Genomic DNA, 18,246 nt, shown 5'->3' with positions numbered 1-18,246 from the left:
AAGAGATGAGTTAATTACTACACTCAATGACATGGTCATTGAGTACAAGAAACTGTCAAACTCTTTTGATGAACTAAATTTGAAAAATAAATTTGACAGCTCTTCTTCATCTCGAAACAATGATTCTGAAGTTTTTAAAAACAAAATGGTTGAGCTCTCATTTGAGAATGAAAATCTCAGTGAAAATGTTCAAACTCTGTTTTCTGAAAACCAACGTTTGACATATGTGGTCGGTTCCTGGACGAAGTCTGGAGATGCAGTCAGACAGCAGATAAGTATGCTGAGGCCTGCCGGATACAAATCCGGTTTAGAATTTGATGGCAATGACTCAGACAAGTCTTGTGAAAAGTTAAACCCAGAAACTGACAAGTTTAAGTCTATAAACTTTGTTGAAGGGAGCTTAACTGAGAATGGAACTGATCCAAGTTGTGATGAGCTAACCTTAAAGGATGAGATTACTTATGTTCCGTCAACTGTTAGTTGGCTGAAACTTAAGATAGAAGCAGCCAACAAGTCTGACATATTAAAACTTGACATGAAGTCAATGAGTTTTAGACAAAAACCATCCTCTAAGATTAACAGTACAGCTGCTAGTAGGAAGACGTCTACTAAGCCTAAATCATACGCACCGATCACAACGCAACATGGGAAATCCATAAAAATAATCAAAGTATGGATTCACAAGGGACTAATAATCCATGGACCCAAAGAAAATTGGGAACCAGATTTATTGTCTTTAAATGCAGGTGAAACATGAAAGTAGCTTGGAAGAGCAAGACGGCATCTGGACAACCGACTGCTCGAACATAGCATATGACATTCAACAGCCTGAAGTGGCTGAAATCTTCACGAAGCCACTTCCCGAGTCTAAGTTTTCTTACCTTAGAAATATTTTTAGGATTGTTAGATTACGATAATGCCTAGATTATATTTAAATCATGAACTCACCTTATTTTTGATAATTTAGTTTAAATAATCAAAAGGGAGAAATTGTTGGGTTAAAATTTTTAAATGTTTAAACTGGTTTTGATAATTTAGCTTAAATAATCAAAAAGGGAGAAATTGTTGGGTTAAGATTTTTAATTAATTTAAAATAACTTAACAATTTTGATTTGATGATTGATGAAATGGTTTTTGATAATAAATGGATAAAACTAAGTTCAATAATTGTTAGACATATCAAATATATAAATATATATTTAGATATCAACATAGTCTGTGGTGTAGTGGTAATTACACATGTCTGTCATGTTGGTGACCTGAGTTAAAATTTAATCAGACGTATAATTAATAATTGTATTTTTGTTAATTTACAGGCATAGCTCAAAGTCAACGCGCGTAGTTAGACGTGGGCATCTAATAGATGGGGCGTCTAACGTGTGGTTAGATGGAGCGTCTAAGTAGATAAACGTCCAAGATGAGGCGTCTAATAGACTGTTAGATGGGGCGTCTAATCAGATGGACGGCTAAGATGATCAGATGGGGGCGTCTAAGCAGATTGACGACCAAGATGATCAGATGGGGGCGTCTAAGCAGATGGACAGTCAAGATGATTAGTTGATCAAATGGACGGCTATGATGATTAGATGGGCATCTAAGATAAGCAGATGGCATCTGAAGGAAGATAGACGTCTAGAGGTTGGGCATCTAAAGGTAGATGCTCTCCAGACAGCTGACAGTAGAGTTCTACAGACAGCTGGCAGCAGAGCTCATCAAATGAATAACTGCCACGTTTGTCATAATTCAAATTGCATGTACTGCGTACTACCACGATCTCAAGAATATTTTCCTGCTGTACTACCCAGTACCTCATGGATAGTATATCCAACGGAAAGATAACATGTGTCCAAAAGAAGGATTTGACCGTTGAAGTTTTTCAAAAATAAATTGCTATCTAATACAACAGACAAATTGCTGGTTGAAAATATAATAGAGAGTTGCTTCATTCATTTATTATTCAAGAAAGTTCCCGAAATCAAAAATCTCACTTATCATCTAGCTGTGAATACATTGTAATTACATACTGTCTTTTCTGTGAGAAAACTTCAGTGATGTAAGTTGAACAAAGATTGTTTTGTTCAACAGAGAGTTGGCTAGATTAGTGAACTGTATTTGATTCAAAAAAGTATAGTGAAATCCTTCCGGTGGTTGGAAGAAGGGGTGACGTAGGAGAGTTTGCTCTAAACATCCATAAACAACTTCTTGTGTTCTGTGAATACATTATAATTACATACTGTCTTTTCTGTGAGAAAACTTCAGTGCTGTAAGTTGAACAAAGGTTGTTTTGTTCAACAGAGAGTTAACTAGATTAGTGAACTGTATTTGATTCAAAAAAGTATAGTGAAATCCTTCCAGTGGTTGAAAGAAGGGGTGACGTAGGAGAGTTTGCTCTGAACATCCATAAACAACTTCTGTGTTCTTTATTTTCTGTCATTTATCTTTCATTGGTTCAAAAGCTTCAAATCCGACGAACATTTCCGCACTTGAATTTGTTTCAAGAATTCGAAGGATTTGCAAAGAATAGAAATAGATATTAATCTCTAACAGAATTTCTATCAAACCGTTTATCCGAAGTCGTTATTAATAGCCAGACCCCGTCTCTATTGGTGTTGCCGATCCTATCAGTTTTTAACTTTGCACTACAATATACCATACACTTATTATTTTAAAAAAAATTTAATTTTTTTATATAAATAAACCAATTTTACATTGAACTTGTTTTTTTAATATTATATGACAGATTATTTGAAATAGTTAAATGTGGACTTTTGATTTGTACCAACAGAAATTGGCCCTTCAGCTCTCTCTTTTGACAAGCACGTTGTTTACTTACAAATCTCAAAATTCCTTTCTCCGAATCTGAAAACCCCAATTTATATTTCTCTTGGCCTTGGGAGATGAATATTTATTTGGGGAACTATCTAAACTTGAGAGTGTTGCCATTTTCTACAAACGAAACAGTCCAATCATCATCTTCAAGACTCCATAGTAGGCGGATTGAAGACTTGACTCAGGTCTGATCATTTACGCGTAAGTATTAAACAATTCCATTAGATGAAACCCTTATATAATCCCATAATGTCGCCTTCATCCGTTAATTATCCTTACATTTAGTAGTATTTTAATATTTTACCAGTTGGGTTGCCAGTTTTTTCTTCTTTTGTTTTACCATTTTTCCTAGTTAAATGTTCTTGAGCATGTGAATCGCCATAATCTTGTCTGTCAACTGTTTGATAAAATGTTTCTATGAGAAATTGACTGTAAGAGCTTCCATGTGAAGATTTCCAAGATGGGTATTTCAGATTTTGTGCCATATTTTCCGGAAAAACTTTCAATTCTAACAGTTATATAGTAATTAGCACATTTAAAGAATAGATTCTTCTAAATCCAATAGTAAATTGCTTTGATTCTTGAGGATTTCTCTAAATTCTGATTCATTTAAGTAGCTTAATAATATAATGTTTTGTAAAGAGTATTAAAGGAGACAAGTATCCAAGTTGAAAGATATTTGTGTTAGCTCACGATCTCACCGTTTTCTTGGAGATGTCATTTTCTTACATCTTATTAGCTTATGCTCAATCATTGATCTTGAATCATTTGCACGTCTCTCTTTTATTGACAGGTGTACTCTCAAATATCTTTTGTCTTATGTTAATTAATAACTTCTTCTTCTTTTTTTCTTTTTTGAGAATGTTTGATTGAAATAAAAATAAAAGGGTCGATGTTCAAACACTAGATGCTTACAATAGGAGTTAGCAAGGCTCAAACAAAATAAGCTAAAAACAATGGATGATCATTAGAACATGATAATGATTAGGATCTTCGCCATAGAGATCGAGGATATTTTACAATAGGCTCCAAAGTATAAATACAAATGGGCAATGAAGCAATAAATAGGGAGGGGACCCATAATACACCTAACAAAGATAACATATGTTGGCAATGGGGAATCCTTTAAGTCCAAGAATATTGTGTCTAAGAATTCCTTTATGTCCTTTATGTCCAAGAATATTGTGTCTAATAAATGGATGATTATTAGAACATGATAATGATCAGGATCTTCGCCATGAGTGATTGTTTTTTTGGGACTCATTTGGTGTGTCAATCAGATCTAGAGGAACATATGGTTCTTTAATGACAAGGTTAGGCCAGGCCGATTATTCTTGATTGAAAAATACTTTGCTTAGCCTTCTCATGTCCTTTTTATTGTTTTGTAATGGTAAAAATATTGAATTAAAGAGGCTTAGATGTCAAGTTCGATTCTTGATTGAAGTGGGAGTCATAACGGTTAGATTTAATCCCAGGAAAAGAAACTCAAGCCTCAAAAAAAAAATACCTTAGGCAAGGTCTATATTATTGATTTGTGTTATCCTTTGTTTAAATTTCATTGTTTTCTATTTTTTATTTATCTTTTAATGAAATGACAGTTATTTCAGAAAAAAAAAAATGTACTCTTGTCTATTAAGACCTCTTCAGCCTCTTAAAGGGTGCATTACTTAATAATTTTTAGCTAAGCAAGCTGTACTTTGCTCCATGATCTTCTTATAGATTAAAGAGAAACTAGGATTTGATTAAAATATGACATAATTTTGATTTGACAACTGCTAGCTTTTCTGGGTGTATAAATAGTTCATGGAAAGGAAAATAATTCCAACTAATCTTGCAGTTAGCACTTGACAGACAAAGCTACAAGTTTCCTTTCCTTTCTTTTTATCATTCTTTCTCCATTTGAATTTTGAATAAACAAAAATATAATGGAACCTTTGGGAGCTATCTTTGAAGGAGAATGGAACAACACATTCAGTGGATTGTATTCATGTAATGAGGAATCTGATTTCATGGTTCAGTTTCTTGGCAACAACTCCTCTTCCTTTACCAATCGCGCGGTTACCAGCCTCGCAGGATCAATACTAGCTGATTCGTCTGATAATACTAACAGTTATTTCAACTGTGTTCAGTTTCCCATTCAGTTGGGTGATGAAGATTTCTACCCAGGCGACTCTCGCCAGTTTTATAACAACAATAATAATAACAATTTCATGTCAATTGACTTCTATGTTGGTGATGAAGACAAAAATATCGGCCAGTTAAACGAGTCTTTAGCTAATCGAGATATTAGCAGTAGCAGCATTGAGGAATCTGCACGTGAGCCCAACTCCATCTCCAAGAAGAGATCTCGGACTATTGGAGAGGTGAATAATTGACATGTTTTTTTATTATCTTTTTGTGAATTAGTTTTGTTTTTCTGATCTTAATGGGATTTTGATGATATAATGCAGGTAGAAAATAAGAGAAACTCGAAAGGAAAGAAGAATAAGAAAGGGTTATGCCGGAAATCTAACAATAACGAGGAGGAAAATAATGGTATGGCCAATAGACCTAGCTCGAGCAGTTGTGACTCGGAAAATGAGTCAAACGAAGGAGTGAGCTCGAGCTTGGCACTTAACTCGAATGGAAAGAGCAGAGCCGTTAGAGGGTCTGCAAGTGATCCACAAAGCCTATATGCTAGGGTAAGAAGATCTTGAAAACACTAATGATTATTGTAGTAAAAAAAATTGAAAAAAATCTGTAAAAAGTAGTTATTTTTAGTTTTGACTGACATCGGTTGTTTGTTTCTCTTCGATGCAGAAACGAAGGGAAAGAATCAACGAGCGTTTGAGAATTCTACAAAGTCTTGTACCAAACGGGACTAAGGTTGATATTAGCACAATGCTGGAAGAAGCAGTTCAATATGTAAAATTCTTACAACTTCAAATCAAGGTAAAAATGGAATAAAAATTACAGTTTTGACTTTTTTATTATGATTCTTACAACTTTAATAAGTTCTAGTTGGTTTAATATTTCTTTGTATTTTTGTAATATGCAGCTTTTAAGCTCTGATGACATGTGGATGTATGCACCACTTGCATATAATGGGATGGATATTGGTCTTGGTATGAAGGTTAATTCATGAGGATTAAAGATGGGATCTGTTGAATAAGTTATACCATGTACATTTTTGGTGTTTTATATTTCCTCTTTTTGAGGAGGCAAAGGTCGTTTGAGACAATAAGTTTTATCAACCGAGTGTAATATTCATTGTTAGCTCGCATATTTTAGTGCGATCCAGGCAAACGTAGTAACCTTGTAATATATTATTGATCTCAACCGAATGTTGTAACAAGTATTTATTGAGAACCCTGATTTCCTCATGATCCTATGTTTATAAATTGAGTTTTGTTGTTGTTGAAATCAACAATTTCATTAAACTACAGTTTACAGTCCCAAAGGAATCATACAATAAAAAATAATAAAGAGCAATAACTTAAAATAAAGAGCAAACTTTGGGAGGAAATGTGATAAGAAACAATTTCTTGCCTTATTCAGAAATGTAATGGGAGTCTGATGAATCTCAGTTAAAACTACAGTTATTGATCTCCAATGCCATATTCATTATGAAAACAATTTTCTTTTTTTGTGTGGATCTAGGGATGGGATGAAAAATTGTAGATATGAAATTTATTTGGAAACGATTCCTTGTCTATTATCTCATTCAGATATGAAATAAGGTTTTGAGACATTATCATTAAAACAAGAATCAGACCCAAATCCAGATATAAAAAAAAAAAAAAATCAAGAACATCCTATCATTATACAATTTTATTTTTCTGAGTTAAACAACAAGTTGAGAAACTTAAGAATGGTAGATGACTAATGAGGATTTGTAAGAAACAATGATATATGTCAGAACGTCTATGTTTTTTTAGGTTCTCGTTTTTTTGTTTCGCGACCATGCACGAAAGAGGTGAGCTAGTTGGACAAGGTCTCGATGGACAAACTAGCATGTAATTCTTTCAAAGTCGATATTTTTTGTTGTATTAGATAGTTGATCAAAGATTTCATGTGTTTCCAAACATAAATTTTCTTTGAAAGTTGTTGTCCAAAGGCAAGCCTTAGATTTTATTATGCAACAAAAATTTTTCGTAGAGGCTTAATAGATGTATCAGGCTTTAGTAATTTCAATATAATTTATGATCTCTAATGTTATTTTGCTTAACTAGATGAAATGATCGAAATTTGTCTGTTTACAAAAATAGGTTTCGAAGAGAAGACAATGGTGTAGTCTGGTAATCATTTTTTTCTTCGAAGTCGTGTAATCATTTGAAACATTATATGAGAATTATACAATTTGGCCTTTCATTAAGGTAATTAGCTTCCAAATAAAAAATTTAACCAATAGAAAGATCCTTTGTTTTCTATATATAACCCTTTTATTTTATAATTAGTCTTAATTTGAAGTTATCATGTATTATTGAAGGTTATATATATGAGGCTTTTTATTTATTTATTAAAAATACTACATAAATAATATTACTATTTATAAGAATTGAATTGTTAAAAATAAAATTAGTATTAATATCCGGTTTGTATGGGGCCAACACATGAAATTTTAAATGAATTAGGAGAATGTGAGATTTGGATTATGTTGACAAGAATTAAATATAAGATATTCATTATTATTTTTATGTTTGCAACTTTCAGAATGACAGTTTGCATAATTTATTACATGTAAGTACGTGCAAGAGATTCTTGTTTTTAAGTCACAATTATTACAAATGTCATTGTCTACATAACTAGCCATTACTAATCATAAATTAAAACAAATAAACAAACCAAATAATATAATAATGATAAAGTGCAAAATAATACATTTAGGCCTTGTTCGGTTTGGTTTGGGCTATTTAAATAACCAAATTCATTCAACATCTTTTCGCTCCCTTTCTCGTTAATCACATCACTCAATTCATTACGCAAAATATTAAAATATCCTTTATTTTAAATTACTATTTATTATTTTATTATTATATATAAATACCCTTTAAGTAATTTTACTAAAAATATTCTTATCTCCTCAAAATCATCACCAATCATTATTCATTTTCCCCCTCTAGGTTATTATAATAACATAAATCCGAATCCGCCCTTAAAATTTAAATCCACTAGAAAATGTTTATATAATCAAAAGAAATATACCCTTTAACATTTAATTTTTTTTTATAGAATAAAATAAGAATTAAATTTGTAATTTTTTATTTCTTAATCATTAAATTTTTGCCATTTGAATTACTTACTTAGTTATTTGCATAGGTAAGTAACTCAAATTCAGAAATAATAAATAATATAAAATAGACATCAACTTAATTATTTTGACAAAATTGGTGTGCGAGAATTAGTATTCAAATTTCAGAGTAATAGAACGTTAAATTATCTATACATAAATTACACGACATTTGAAGGTATCATGATTTCTGTTATATTTCAATGAGTAACACATTTAAATCAAATATATCAATATTTGTATATAATAGATGTGAAACATTTTAGGAGTTAGTCAAATTTATTCCAAATGTACATTAATTTGTATTCCAGAAAGAATTAACAATAGAATCATTGAAAATTAAAAGCTTAGTAAGTTTGTCTTAATTTTATATGTACCTCTGTCACCCGTGTTTAATAATACAAAATAATTAATAAACGCATTATCAAAATATTGGGACTATCAACTAATTTTTTTAATTAATAATTAGACTCACTAGATAATTAAAATGTAAGAGGCAATTACTATTTACTAATATATTAAAATTCACATATTAGCTTCTTACATTTAAAACTAACAATAATAATAATAAAAATTTAATTATTAATAAATTTATTTCTAAGCCTCATAATACTTTATGTGAAAAAAAAAATCATACTTAAAGATATCAAAATTTTGAATTGGATTTCAACTAAGAAATGCTAGTTCTCTAGAAATAAAACTATAAAAAAAAAACTTATTTTCATATTCTTCATTAAATTTTGAATTATATGTATACTATATGCAATGACAAATTAAACATATAATTTTTTATTTATTTATTTATTTATATATATATATATATATATATATATATATATATATATATATATATATATATATATATATATATATATATATATTGTTTGATATCTACAAAATAATTTATTTGGTAAAATTTTATCATCTAAATTTTTTTTCAATTTCATAAAATTTTATCTATTTTTTTTTATAACATGGTCATTTTTTTATATAGATATACTTCTTATTATTTGAAAATATTAATTTATTTTAATTATACTTTTCATATTAAAAATAAACAAGTTTTTTTACTTTTTAAGAAATTGAAAGTTTTAGAATTAGGAATGAGAAAAAAGATAAATGAATTAAGGATTGATTCAACAAGTGCCATCCATTTTTGAGCTCATGTCAAATCTTCCTCAATAATAACTTAATAATTACTAGTAAAACATATTTGTAAATTATTTTTAAAATAAAATTAATCAAACAAGTATATAATAACAATTTTATACAAATTATTTTATTAAACAAAGACATAAAAAAACAAGTTTATATGTTTATAAAATTTATTCGTTCATCATACTTTAATGAATATATTTTGATTGCGGATAACCGAACTTATATTCGACTCTAATATATTGTTTTTTATTATATTAAAATCATACATTTGACAGATTGAATTTTTCGGTTCAAATTGAGTTTATATATTGATGGGACGGTTTATAACGATCCGATGATAGTTCTTAAGTTTAAATATTAACTTAAATTATTTATAACGATCCGATGATAGTTCTTAAGTTTGAATATTCACTTAAATTATTTATTTCTTAAACAAAACTTTCCCATTATATAAATAAGCTATTTTTTATTTGACAATTAAATAACTAATATATCATACAATAGACTACAATACAATAGGCTTAATTTGCAACTTGATTGAATATTAGTGTTGAAATTAATAATTTGGTTAATTATACATTATCTTGTCTTATATTTGTATAGTTGGGTTCTAAAGAGACATGCATAGAATGAAAAATGACCACATGATTTAACAACTTTAGATGAATGGTTCTCAATTTATAGGGATCTTGCAGTTGTATGTAGGGGTGAGCATTGGGTGGATTAATCCGAAATCCAATCCAATCTGAATCTTAAATACTATTTTGGATTGAATTGAGATCGGATCGGATTGAGTTCGAATTGAATTAAATCGGATTGGATTAAAATTATCCAAATTATCCAAACTATCTAAATAAAAATATATTTTTTAATTTATTTTTCTTAAATTAAATTTCATCTTAATATAATATATATATTTTACTTATCATCACTTTGAGAACGATATTTATTTATTTATTATTATTATTATTATTATTATTATTTTTATTATTTTTTCAGATTCAAATTTAATAATAATAAAAAATTTGAATTTTAAAAAAAATGGTTGACTAATTTCAAGTTGATATATATAAATATTTTTTAGTTTTGATTATCCAAATTATTTTCAATCCAATCTGTATCTGATCCGTATTAATTCGTAAAATGGTTTGGATTACGTATTGGATAAATTTAGTTTGAATTTAATACGGATAAGATAAAACGGATTGGTTTTACCCATTTTCTCACCCCTAGTTGTATGACAATTTTTTTTTAAATTAGTTAGTTTGTTATTTTTCCTTATTATTATTTGCTTGTTAAAATGTTAAATTCAATTAATTATTTATTACTTAATTAAACTATTTTTAAGACTAATTTATTTGTGAGGAAGGATAGGGAGCACGACTTTGGGGAGCGACTCGTACAGCAAAAATGACATCGCTGTTATACGAAAATGACATCGCTGTTATACAAAAGAGACCTCGTCCCTTTTGTATAACAACGAGGTCTTTTTTTGTATAACAGCGAGATCACTTTTGTATAACAGCGAAGTCACTTTCGCTGTACGAGTCGCTCCCCCAAAGTCTTTCTTTATTTGTTATCAATTAAAACCAATTGCAAATGAACAATTTTTTTTTTTTTTTTTTTTTTTTTTTGGAAAACGACTTAGCGTCATTTCATTAAAAATTCCCAAAAACGGGAAAAAAACCACGAGTTTAAGAGATCATTCTAGACAGGCCTAGAATGATTTTGAAGTCGTAACATTCTGAATAAAAGCTAAAAACGTAAATGAATTATCTGTTTACAATGCTTTTAATTCTAGTGAGTTTAAAAAACGGTAAGTTCCAGTTCCTGCAGATATTCCAGTTCTGCTCCGTGCTTGGAATTCCTCTCCACGTTCCCGCGAGGGCGCTACAATCCGATACAATATCTTTCCATAACTCGTCAATGCTCCTGCGGGTTCTGTCATATACCCTTGCATTCCGTTCTTGCCAAATGTTATACACCACTGCTCCAAAGCCGCACTTGAACACGCTTGTTGCAAATCTATTTCCCTTAGCTTTGAGTAGTGCCGCTTCTTTGATTTCATTCCATTCGCTCAGGAAACTGATCAGCTCCAGGCTTTTATAGAATCTGTCCCAAAGCTCCGAAGCAATACAACAGCTCCCGAATAGGTGATCTATAGTTTCTTCATTTCCTATGCATAGAAGACAGCTCGCGTCCGGGATGCTCATATACTTACTGATACGATCACGTGTGTTGAGTCTTTCCCAGAAGGCGAGCCATAAGATGAACTGGTGTCGAGGGATAATCTTCGTTGACCATACAAGAGGAGCCCATTCTACTTTCTGCGCTTTTTCCCGGATTACCTCCCATATTTTCTTCAATACCAGCTTCCTATTGTCCTCAACTTTCCATTCATGAATATCTGGTCTGTCGTGTAGTTGTATGTTACTTATATGATCAAGTATCCTCTTTCCTTCTGGAATTCTTCTCAAGAGCAAGTTCCAATTCCCGTATTTGATGTCTCTGATTTTCGCTTTTGCGCAGTCCCTTCTAATACGAGTATTTTGAAACTGCTCCTTGTCGATGATGGGCTGGTTTTCAAACTAAGGGTCGTGCCAGAATAGAGTGCCTTTCCCGTCCCCTAGTCGGATGTCATAAAGATCTGCAATATCGCTTCTTAGTTTAAGAATCTTTTTTAGAGACCAGCTCATACCTTCGTGAATTTTGCAGGTCCAGATGCTGGTTTCGTGTTTCATAAATCTCGTATGCACCCATTTGATCCATAGTGACTCCTGATTGCGCTCCAAAGCCCACAGATGCTTGAAGGTTAGAGCCTTGTTCCACTCGATACAGTTCTTTAAGTCGATGCCTCCCTCGTCCTTCGGTTTGCAGAGAGCGGTCCATTTGACTTTCTTTCCTCCTCTTCCACTATTTCCCCAGATAAAGTTTCTCATCAGTGTGTCGAGTTCCTTCATTACCTTCTTCGGAATGACCATTTGCTGCGCCCAATAGCCAACTATGCCCATAACCACGGTTTTGATAAGTTCGATCCTCCCTGCATAAGAAAGTTTTTTCGCTGCCCAGCCAGATATCGTGTTTTTTACCTTTTCAATCAGCGGCTTGCAGTGTGAGATCTCGATCTGTTTTACAGTTAACGGAATTCCTATGTACCTTATGGGAAATCTGCCTTCCTTGATGCCCATGATGTTGAAGATGTCCTGTTTTGTTTCGTCCTTCACGCCTCCATAAAATGCCACACTTTTGCTTTCATTAATAGTTAAACCTGTTACCTCAGAAAAGAACGTTAGTGCAGCCCTAATAGTTTTAATGAAATCAACGTCCGCGTGCGCTAGAATGAACAAATCGTCAGCAAAGCATAAATGTGTTACCTCCTCTACCTCACAGAATGGGTGAAAGATGTATGGACGATTCTTTCGGAACATCGCGAAGATGCTCTCAAAGATCGCCATGATAGCTACGAAAAGGTAAGAAGAGAGGGGGTCCCCTTGCCTTACCCCGTTTTCACCTTTGAAATAGCCTCTGTGGACTCCATTGACTCTAACAACAAAGCAGGATGATGAAACGCATTGCATAATCCAATCGATAAAAAACATAGGAAAAGCAGAAACAACCAGAAAGTCTCGAATGGCTTCCCATCTAACAGAGTCAAAAGCTTTCTTGATATCTATTTTGAAAGCCACTCTCGGGGATATTTTCTTTTTCCCGTAGCCTTTTAATAGGCTCTGCATGAGAAGAATATTATGAGAGATTGTCCTACCGGGGATGAATGCAGATTGATTAAGATTTATTATTTTTCCTATAACATTTTTAAAACGTTTAGAAATGATTTTGGAAATTATTTTATAAATCACATTGCAGCAGGAAATTGGTCTGAAATCTTGTACTTTCTCAGGTACCGCAGTTTTGGGGATCAAGGTTAGGACCGCTGTATTCCATTGCTTTAACATCTTCCTGTTTTTGAAAAACTCCAGAACCCCATCAGTAACATCTTTACCCACAACCGACCAATTGTCTTTGAAGAACTGTGCATTAAACCCATCAGGACCCGGACTTTTATTCCCATCAATACTAAACAGAGCTTCTTTAACCTCAACCTTCGTGACCACCCTTATCAACTCGCGACTAGCAAATGAACAAATTATAGAAAACAAAAAGATGAACTAGCACGACAAGAATGAAGGCTAAATCCACAACAATCAAATGTAGTGTAATTATGTGATTTGAATGTCATCAATTAAAATCCTCTATATAATATTTGTCATTTTAGAGTGCAAATTGTGAATATTTGTGACACTTCATTACTAGTTAATGAAATATTGTTTAAATTGGTAAAACTAAAAAACTATTTTATTATAATTCATTTTTATTTCAGTACATTTTATATATAAGTAGTGTAATATATTTAGTGGAATCAAATTAGATATTTTAATTGTTTTAATTTTATATTATTTATAAATTAATTTTTTATAACTCATTTATGAATCAAAAGAGAATTAAATTTATTTAAATAATTATATCATAATCAAACATCAATTCATTTCATATAATCCATCACATTACACAATTTATTAATTAAAATATTAAATTATTTTTTATTTTAAAATATTAATTTATTTTATTATTATATATTAATACACTCTAATTTTATAAAATTATTATTAATTATTATTTTTTAAATAACTTAGATTATTTTAATAACTCATTATTGAGATGTTAACTCATTATCGAGTAACACCTTCGATATTCTCACAATCAATTTTTTAAATCCTTTCAAATGAAAAGAGATATGAATTAAAGTTGATAGAGAAAATAAGTGATATAATGTCAGATGATTTCTCCAATCGATTTCACGGAGTTTTCAAATGAATTTCAGATAATGTCATAACAATGGCGTTATGAATTATACGTATCGGTCGAGTACAATCATTAAACGTATATCGATTCATTTTTATCCAAATAGTTCACCAAAAGATAATAGAAATATTAACCCAACAATTTAAACATACCATTTGTTGCCTCGATCCAAACATTCTAACAACTACTAAGAGACTTAGAGATCACCCACATAATTTTAGTCATACTCTAAAGAAGACTGCAAATACCCGTCACCCTATGACAATACAGAAGAAGGTGATACGTTGTTTCAACCTACGTAAGGCACATCCGACTAGTCATAATATAACATTTTTTCATACATATGTCTTTCGTCAAAATCCTAACATGAATAACACTTTAGCAAAGAATGAGATCTTAGAAGGAATCTTGAACTTCCGCAACTTCTCTTAATAGTAATTGTACGGGGACAACTCGACATTCATACTATAACAATGCCCCACATGAAAACAATCAATGTCTTGCCACCGCATAACATCACAAATGTTCGATTTTCCCTCATTACGTCCCACCTAGATCAAAACCCTCACATGAGAAGAATATTCCATGATGTTTAGTCTCCTTCTATATTTGACGCGACTAGCAAAATAGATAGTTAAAGGATCAAACATTTCCTTAACAATAACATTCCAACAAATGGAAATGAAGGTGAGTTTAGGAAACGTTAAAGCAAGACTTTTAACCCCACACCAGACATCCTCCTATAAGCTAATCGAGGCCCCATTCTTCATCGTGAATCTAGAGTACTCGTGATAACTCTTCTATAAAGAATATAGTGCACTCCAAATGCTACAGCCTGTAGGGCGATTAAACTTTTTGGTGAACAATCTAAACCAATCATGACCATATTTATATTTGATTCCTCCTCGACTTCCTCCACTATAAATCGAGCCTCCAACTTCTCTTTTTGCACAAAATTAATGGAGTTGAAAGTGATGCTGTCAAATTTAGGTCTATCCTTATACGGTTCTTGAAATAGACTTTTATAGAATTGAACTATACTCGTAGAGATGGCCGACTCATTTTCATAAACAACACCATGAACTGAAATTGAATTAATCGCGTTGTTTCTAGCTTGTGCCTTAGAGATCTCGTGAAAAAATTTAATATTCTTATCCCCGGCTCTAAGCCATATGGCCCTACTACGTCGTCGAGCCCCAATTTCATCATCCTTACATAGTGTAAATAAATCACTAATCATGTAATCCGAGAACAAACCTCATTCGTAGAGAGATACCGAAACTCCTCAACCCTATCAATTACGTTAAACCCATTACATAAGGTCTCGATCTTGGCACAAAATATAGCACGGTCTTCCACGAACTAATTTGTAAGAAGTTTTTGAAGATTTCTTATGTTCACAAAGAGCTTACTTGACGGGACCGTCGACATTTGACTCACCCACCAAGATTGTATACACTATATATGAAATCATCATTCATTAGTCACTTGTTCTCGAATTTACCTTGTCTAACATTCTTCGTTTAACCGGATCGGACCATCTCCATAAAAGAACCTTCTAACAAATAATAACCACCCCGAAATAGGAACTCGCTAACTAAAAGCAATCTTTTCATAAAATTTTAAATCAAGGTACCAACTTTTGTTTTATCAAATTTTTTTTAACAAAAATGACTACCTCTACTTTTTTTTTTAAATTAACAAATAAGCTGAATATTCTCCTAACTACTATACTATATATATATATTTTATGTAAACAACATATTAAATATTTTAATGAAAATGTTATAGCTTTGAAAAAAAATAAAACAAAAATAAAAGATGGAACGACCGTTTTTGGAGGAAGCTGGTCCCACTGCATTTATTGCCTCCTCTGCTCTATGGGGCTCTATGAAGGCAAAACCAAATACATTATATTTTCATTATTATTAAATAATCTTAATTAGTTAATATTTTTAAGTGGGAAAACTCATTACAACGCGTAGAAATGCCGTTCCATAAAATAAATCAAATATAAATTTATAATTTTCATAGCCAAAAATTAATCATGATTTAAACATATTGTAATGAATTAATAAAAAGCATACAAATTATGAGTCACACTCAAAAAAATTATTTAAGAACAACTTTTTAAATTAAATTATCCATCAAATTAACTAAATAGTTTTACTTTATTTTTATTAAATTTATATTTTAAATATAAAATATATTTAATAATTTAATCAATTAAAAACTCAAATAATTTATCTTTATATCAAATACATTTCTTAAACAAAATCTCAAATAAATAAAATCAAACAAACTAAAAGTGTGTTGTAATCTTATCTCAAAGTTTGGTTAGGAACTCAAATTTAATTATTTAAAATTTTAATTACTATTTTAATAAAATGAAACTTCAAGTTTAAATTGTTTTTAGAGTCTTAACTCAAAATTCACGGGACTAATTCATTTATCCCGTGAATAATGCAACTTCGTCAACTACATTTAATACATATCCTATAGATTCATATCGAATAAAACTACATTTAATATATATCATATAGATTCATATCGAATAAAATACTTGATGAAATATGTATACCTTGATTTAGATTGATACCCAAAAAATACTTCCAGACGGGTCTATTACAAAATGCAAATGTCAATTCTAATTAACTTCTCATGTTTGGTGTTTCCTCCATAACCTTAGGGGACGAAGACACAACCTTATATGAATATGTCACCATCAACCTAGCAGTGGACCTATTTAGTTGAAAATCCCAATTAACTATACATTAATATAATTAACAAAAAAACAATTTGTACTTACAATAATATAATAATAATATTCTTATGATAAATAAGTATTAATTCAATAGATTCTTCTCAAGCTGCCTCTTGCTTATACAAAGGGTCGTTATGTCCCCTCATAATATATTAAATTTAATGACAATTAATATATTTAAGATGAGAGTTACATTCCAAACTTACTATAATAATATTATTATGATATGTTAATTAGTAAAAGTTAAAATCATAAATAAATAATAAATCATAATCGATATAATAATGTAAGAAATGATAATAAAAAACAAAAACTTCTCAAAATAAGACAATAAGAAAGTTTTTGAAGGGTACACCATTAATTGATTAACAAAATATTATTGTCACATTTGTATAACAATCTTATTCTATTTAAAAAATCATCAAAATTAAAATTGATATTTTTTTTATTGGTATACAATATTTTTTTTAGATCATGAACTAAATTATATAAAGAGTGATTTTGTGACATCACTTCATATTTAAATAATATTTTAGATCATGATCTAAATTATAATATTTTATATTATTTAATTAAGTATATATATATATATATATGTTTATTTTGAAATATAATTCATATTAATTTTAAATTATTGTGTTTTTTTGTATGAATAAAAAATATATTTTTTGTTAGTATCATAATTCTCAATGAAAAAATTAATACCAAAATAATTAATCTACTTCATTAAACTTGGTACTTAGTCTCTTATGTACAAGTACACAACTTTCATTATTCTTTTATTTATTATTTTCTAATTGTATTAACATGATATTGATATATACCATTAAGAAACATAATATAAACAATGAAATAACAATAATTAAGATGTTACAAAAACAATAATAATAAATTAACTAGATATAGCTTTTATAGTATGTAATTATTTACATCTTAAAAATCAAAATAAAACTTATTTGATGAAATATATTGATTGAAAATTTGTATATAGTATAATTTTTTTTTTTTATCAAATAACTATTTTCTTCCACCACTTTTCACGTTAAAATGTTGAAATAAAAATAAAACCACTTTCATATTTTACTTTTGATAATTATTAAAAGTAATTGTACGTAATTGTAACGATAATTATAATAAAATTCTCCTTTTAAAGCGTTTTGAATGTAAGCAGAGTTAAACTATTATTAGTTATCATTCTAGTTCTCTTTAATTAAAAAAAATTTATAATTATTTACAAAATACTAATAAAAACAAATTATAAATTATTATATTTCTAATCAAACAATAATTTATCTATAAAACATAACCAATCAAATTTATAACAAAATACAACTTATTCAAATTTATGTTGTTACAAGATTTTTTT

The 18,246-nt window shown here is 30.0% G+C and overlaps 1 protein-coding gene across 2 annotated transcripts; it reads left to right on the top strand.

Moving 5' to 3' along the window:
• Positions 1–2,802: 2,802 nt before the first annotated feature.
• On the top strand, positions 2,803–6,194 carry LOC124923661 (transcription factor bHLH84-like). 2 transcript variants are annotated; one of them, XM_047464557.1, is made up of 5 exons: positions 2,803–3,014; positions 4,959–5,192; positions 5,280–5,510; positions 5,629–5,760; positions 5,867–6,194. In XM_047464557.1, the coding sequence occupies exons 1-5, from the start codon at positions 2,898–2,900 to the stop codon at positions 5,951–5,953; spliced, it is 801 nt and encodes a 266-aa protein (XP_047320513.1). In that variant the 5' UTR covers positions 2,803–2,897; the 3' UTR covers positions 5,954–6,194. The 2 variants fall into 2 exon arrangements, with proteins under 2 accessions (XP_047320513.1, XP_047319934.1); XM_047463978.1 differs by having other exon boundaries at positions 4,848–5,192.
• The last annotated feature ends 12,052 nt before the right edge of the window (positions 6,195–18,246 follow it).

This window comes from Impatiens glandulifera, chromosome 1, assembly GCF_907164915.1.
Source record: "Impatiens glandulifera chromosome 1, dImpGla2.1, whole genome shotgun sequence".
Lineage (NCBI taxonomy): Eukaryota > Viridiplantae > Streptophyta > Magnoliopsida > Ericales > Balsaminaceae > Impatiens > Impatiens glandulifera.
The sequence above is the reverse complement of the archived record's forward strand: the minus strand, read 5'-3'. Positions and strand labels throughout refer to the sequence as shown.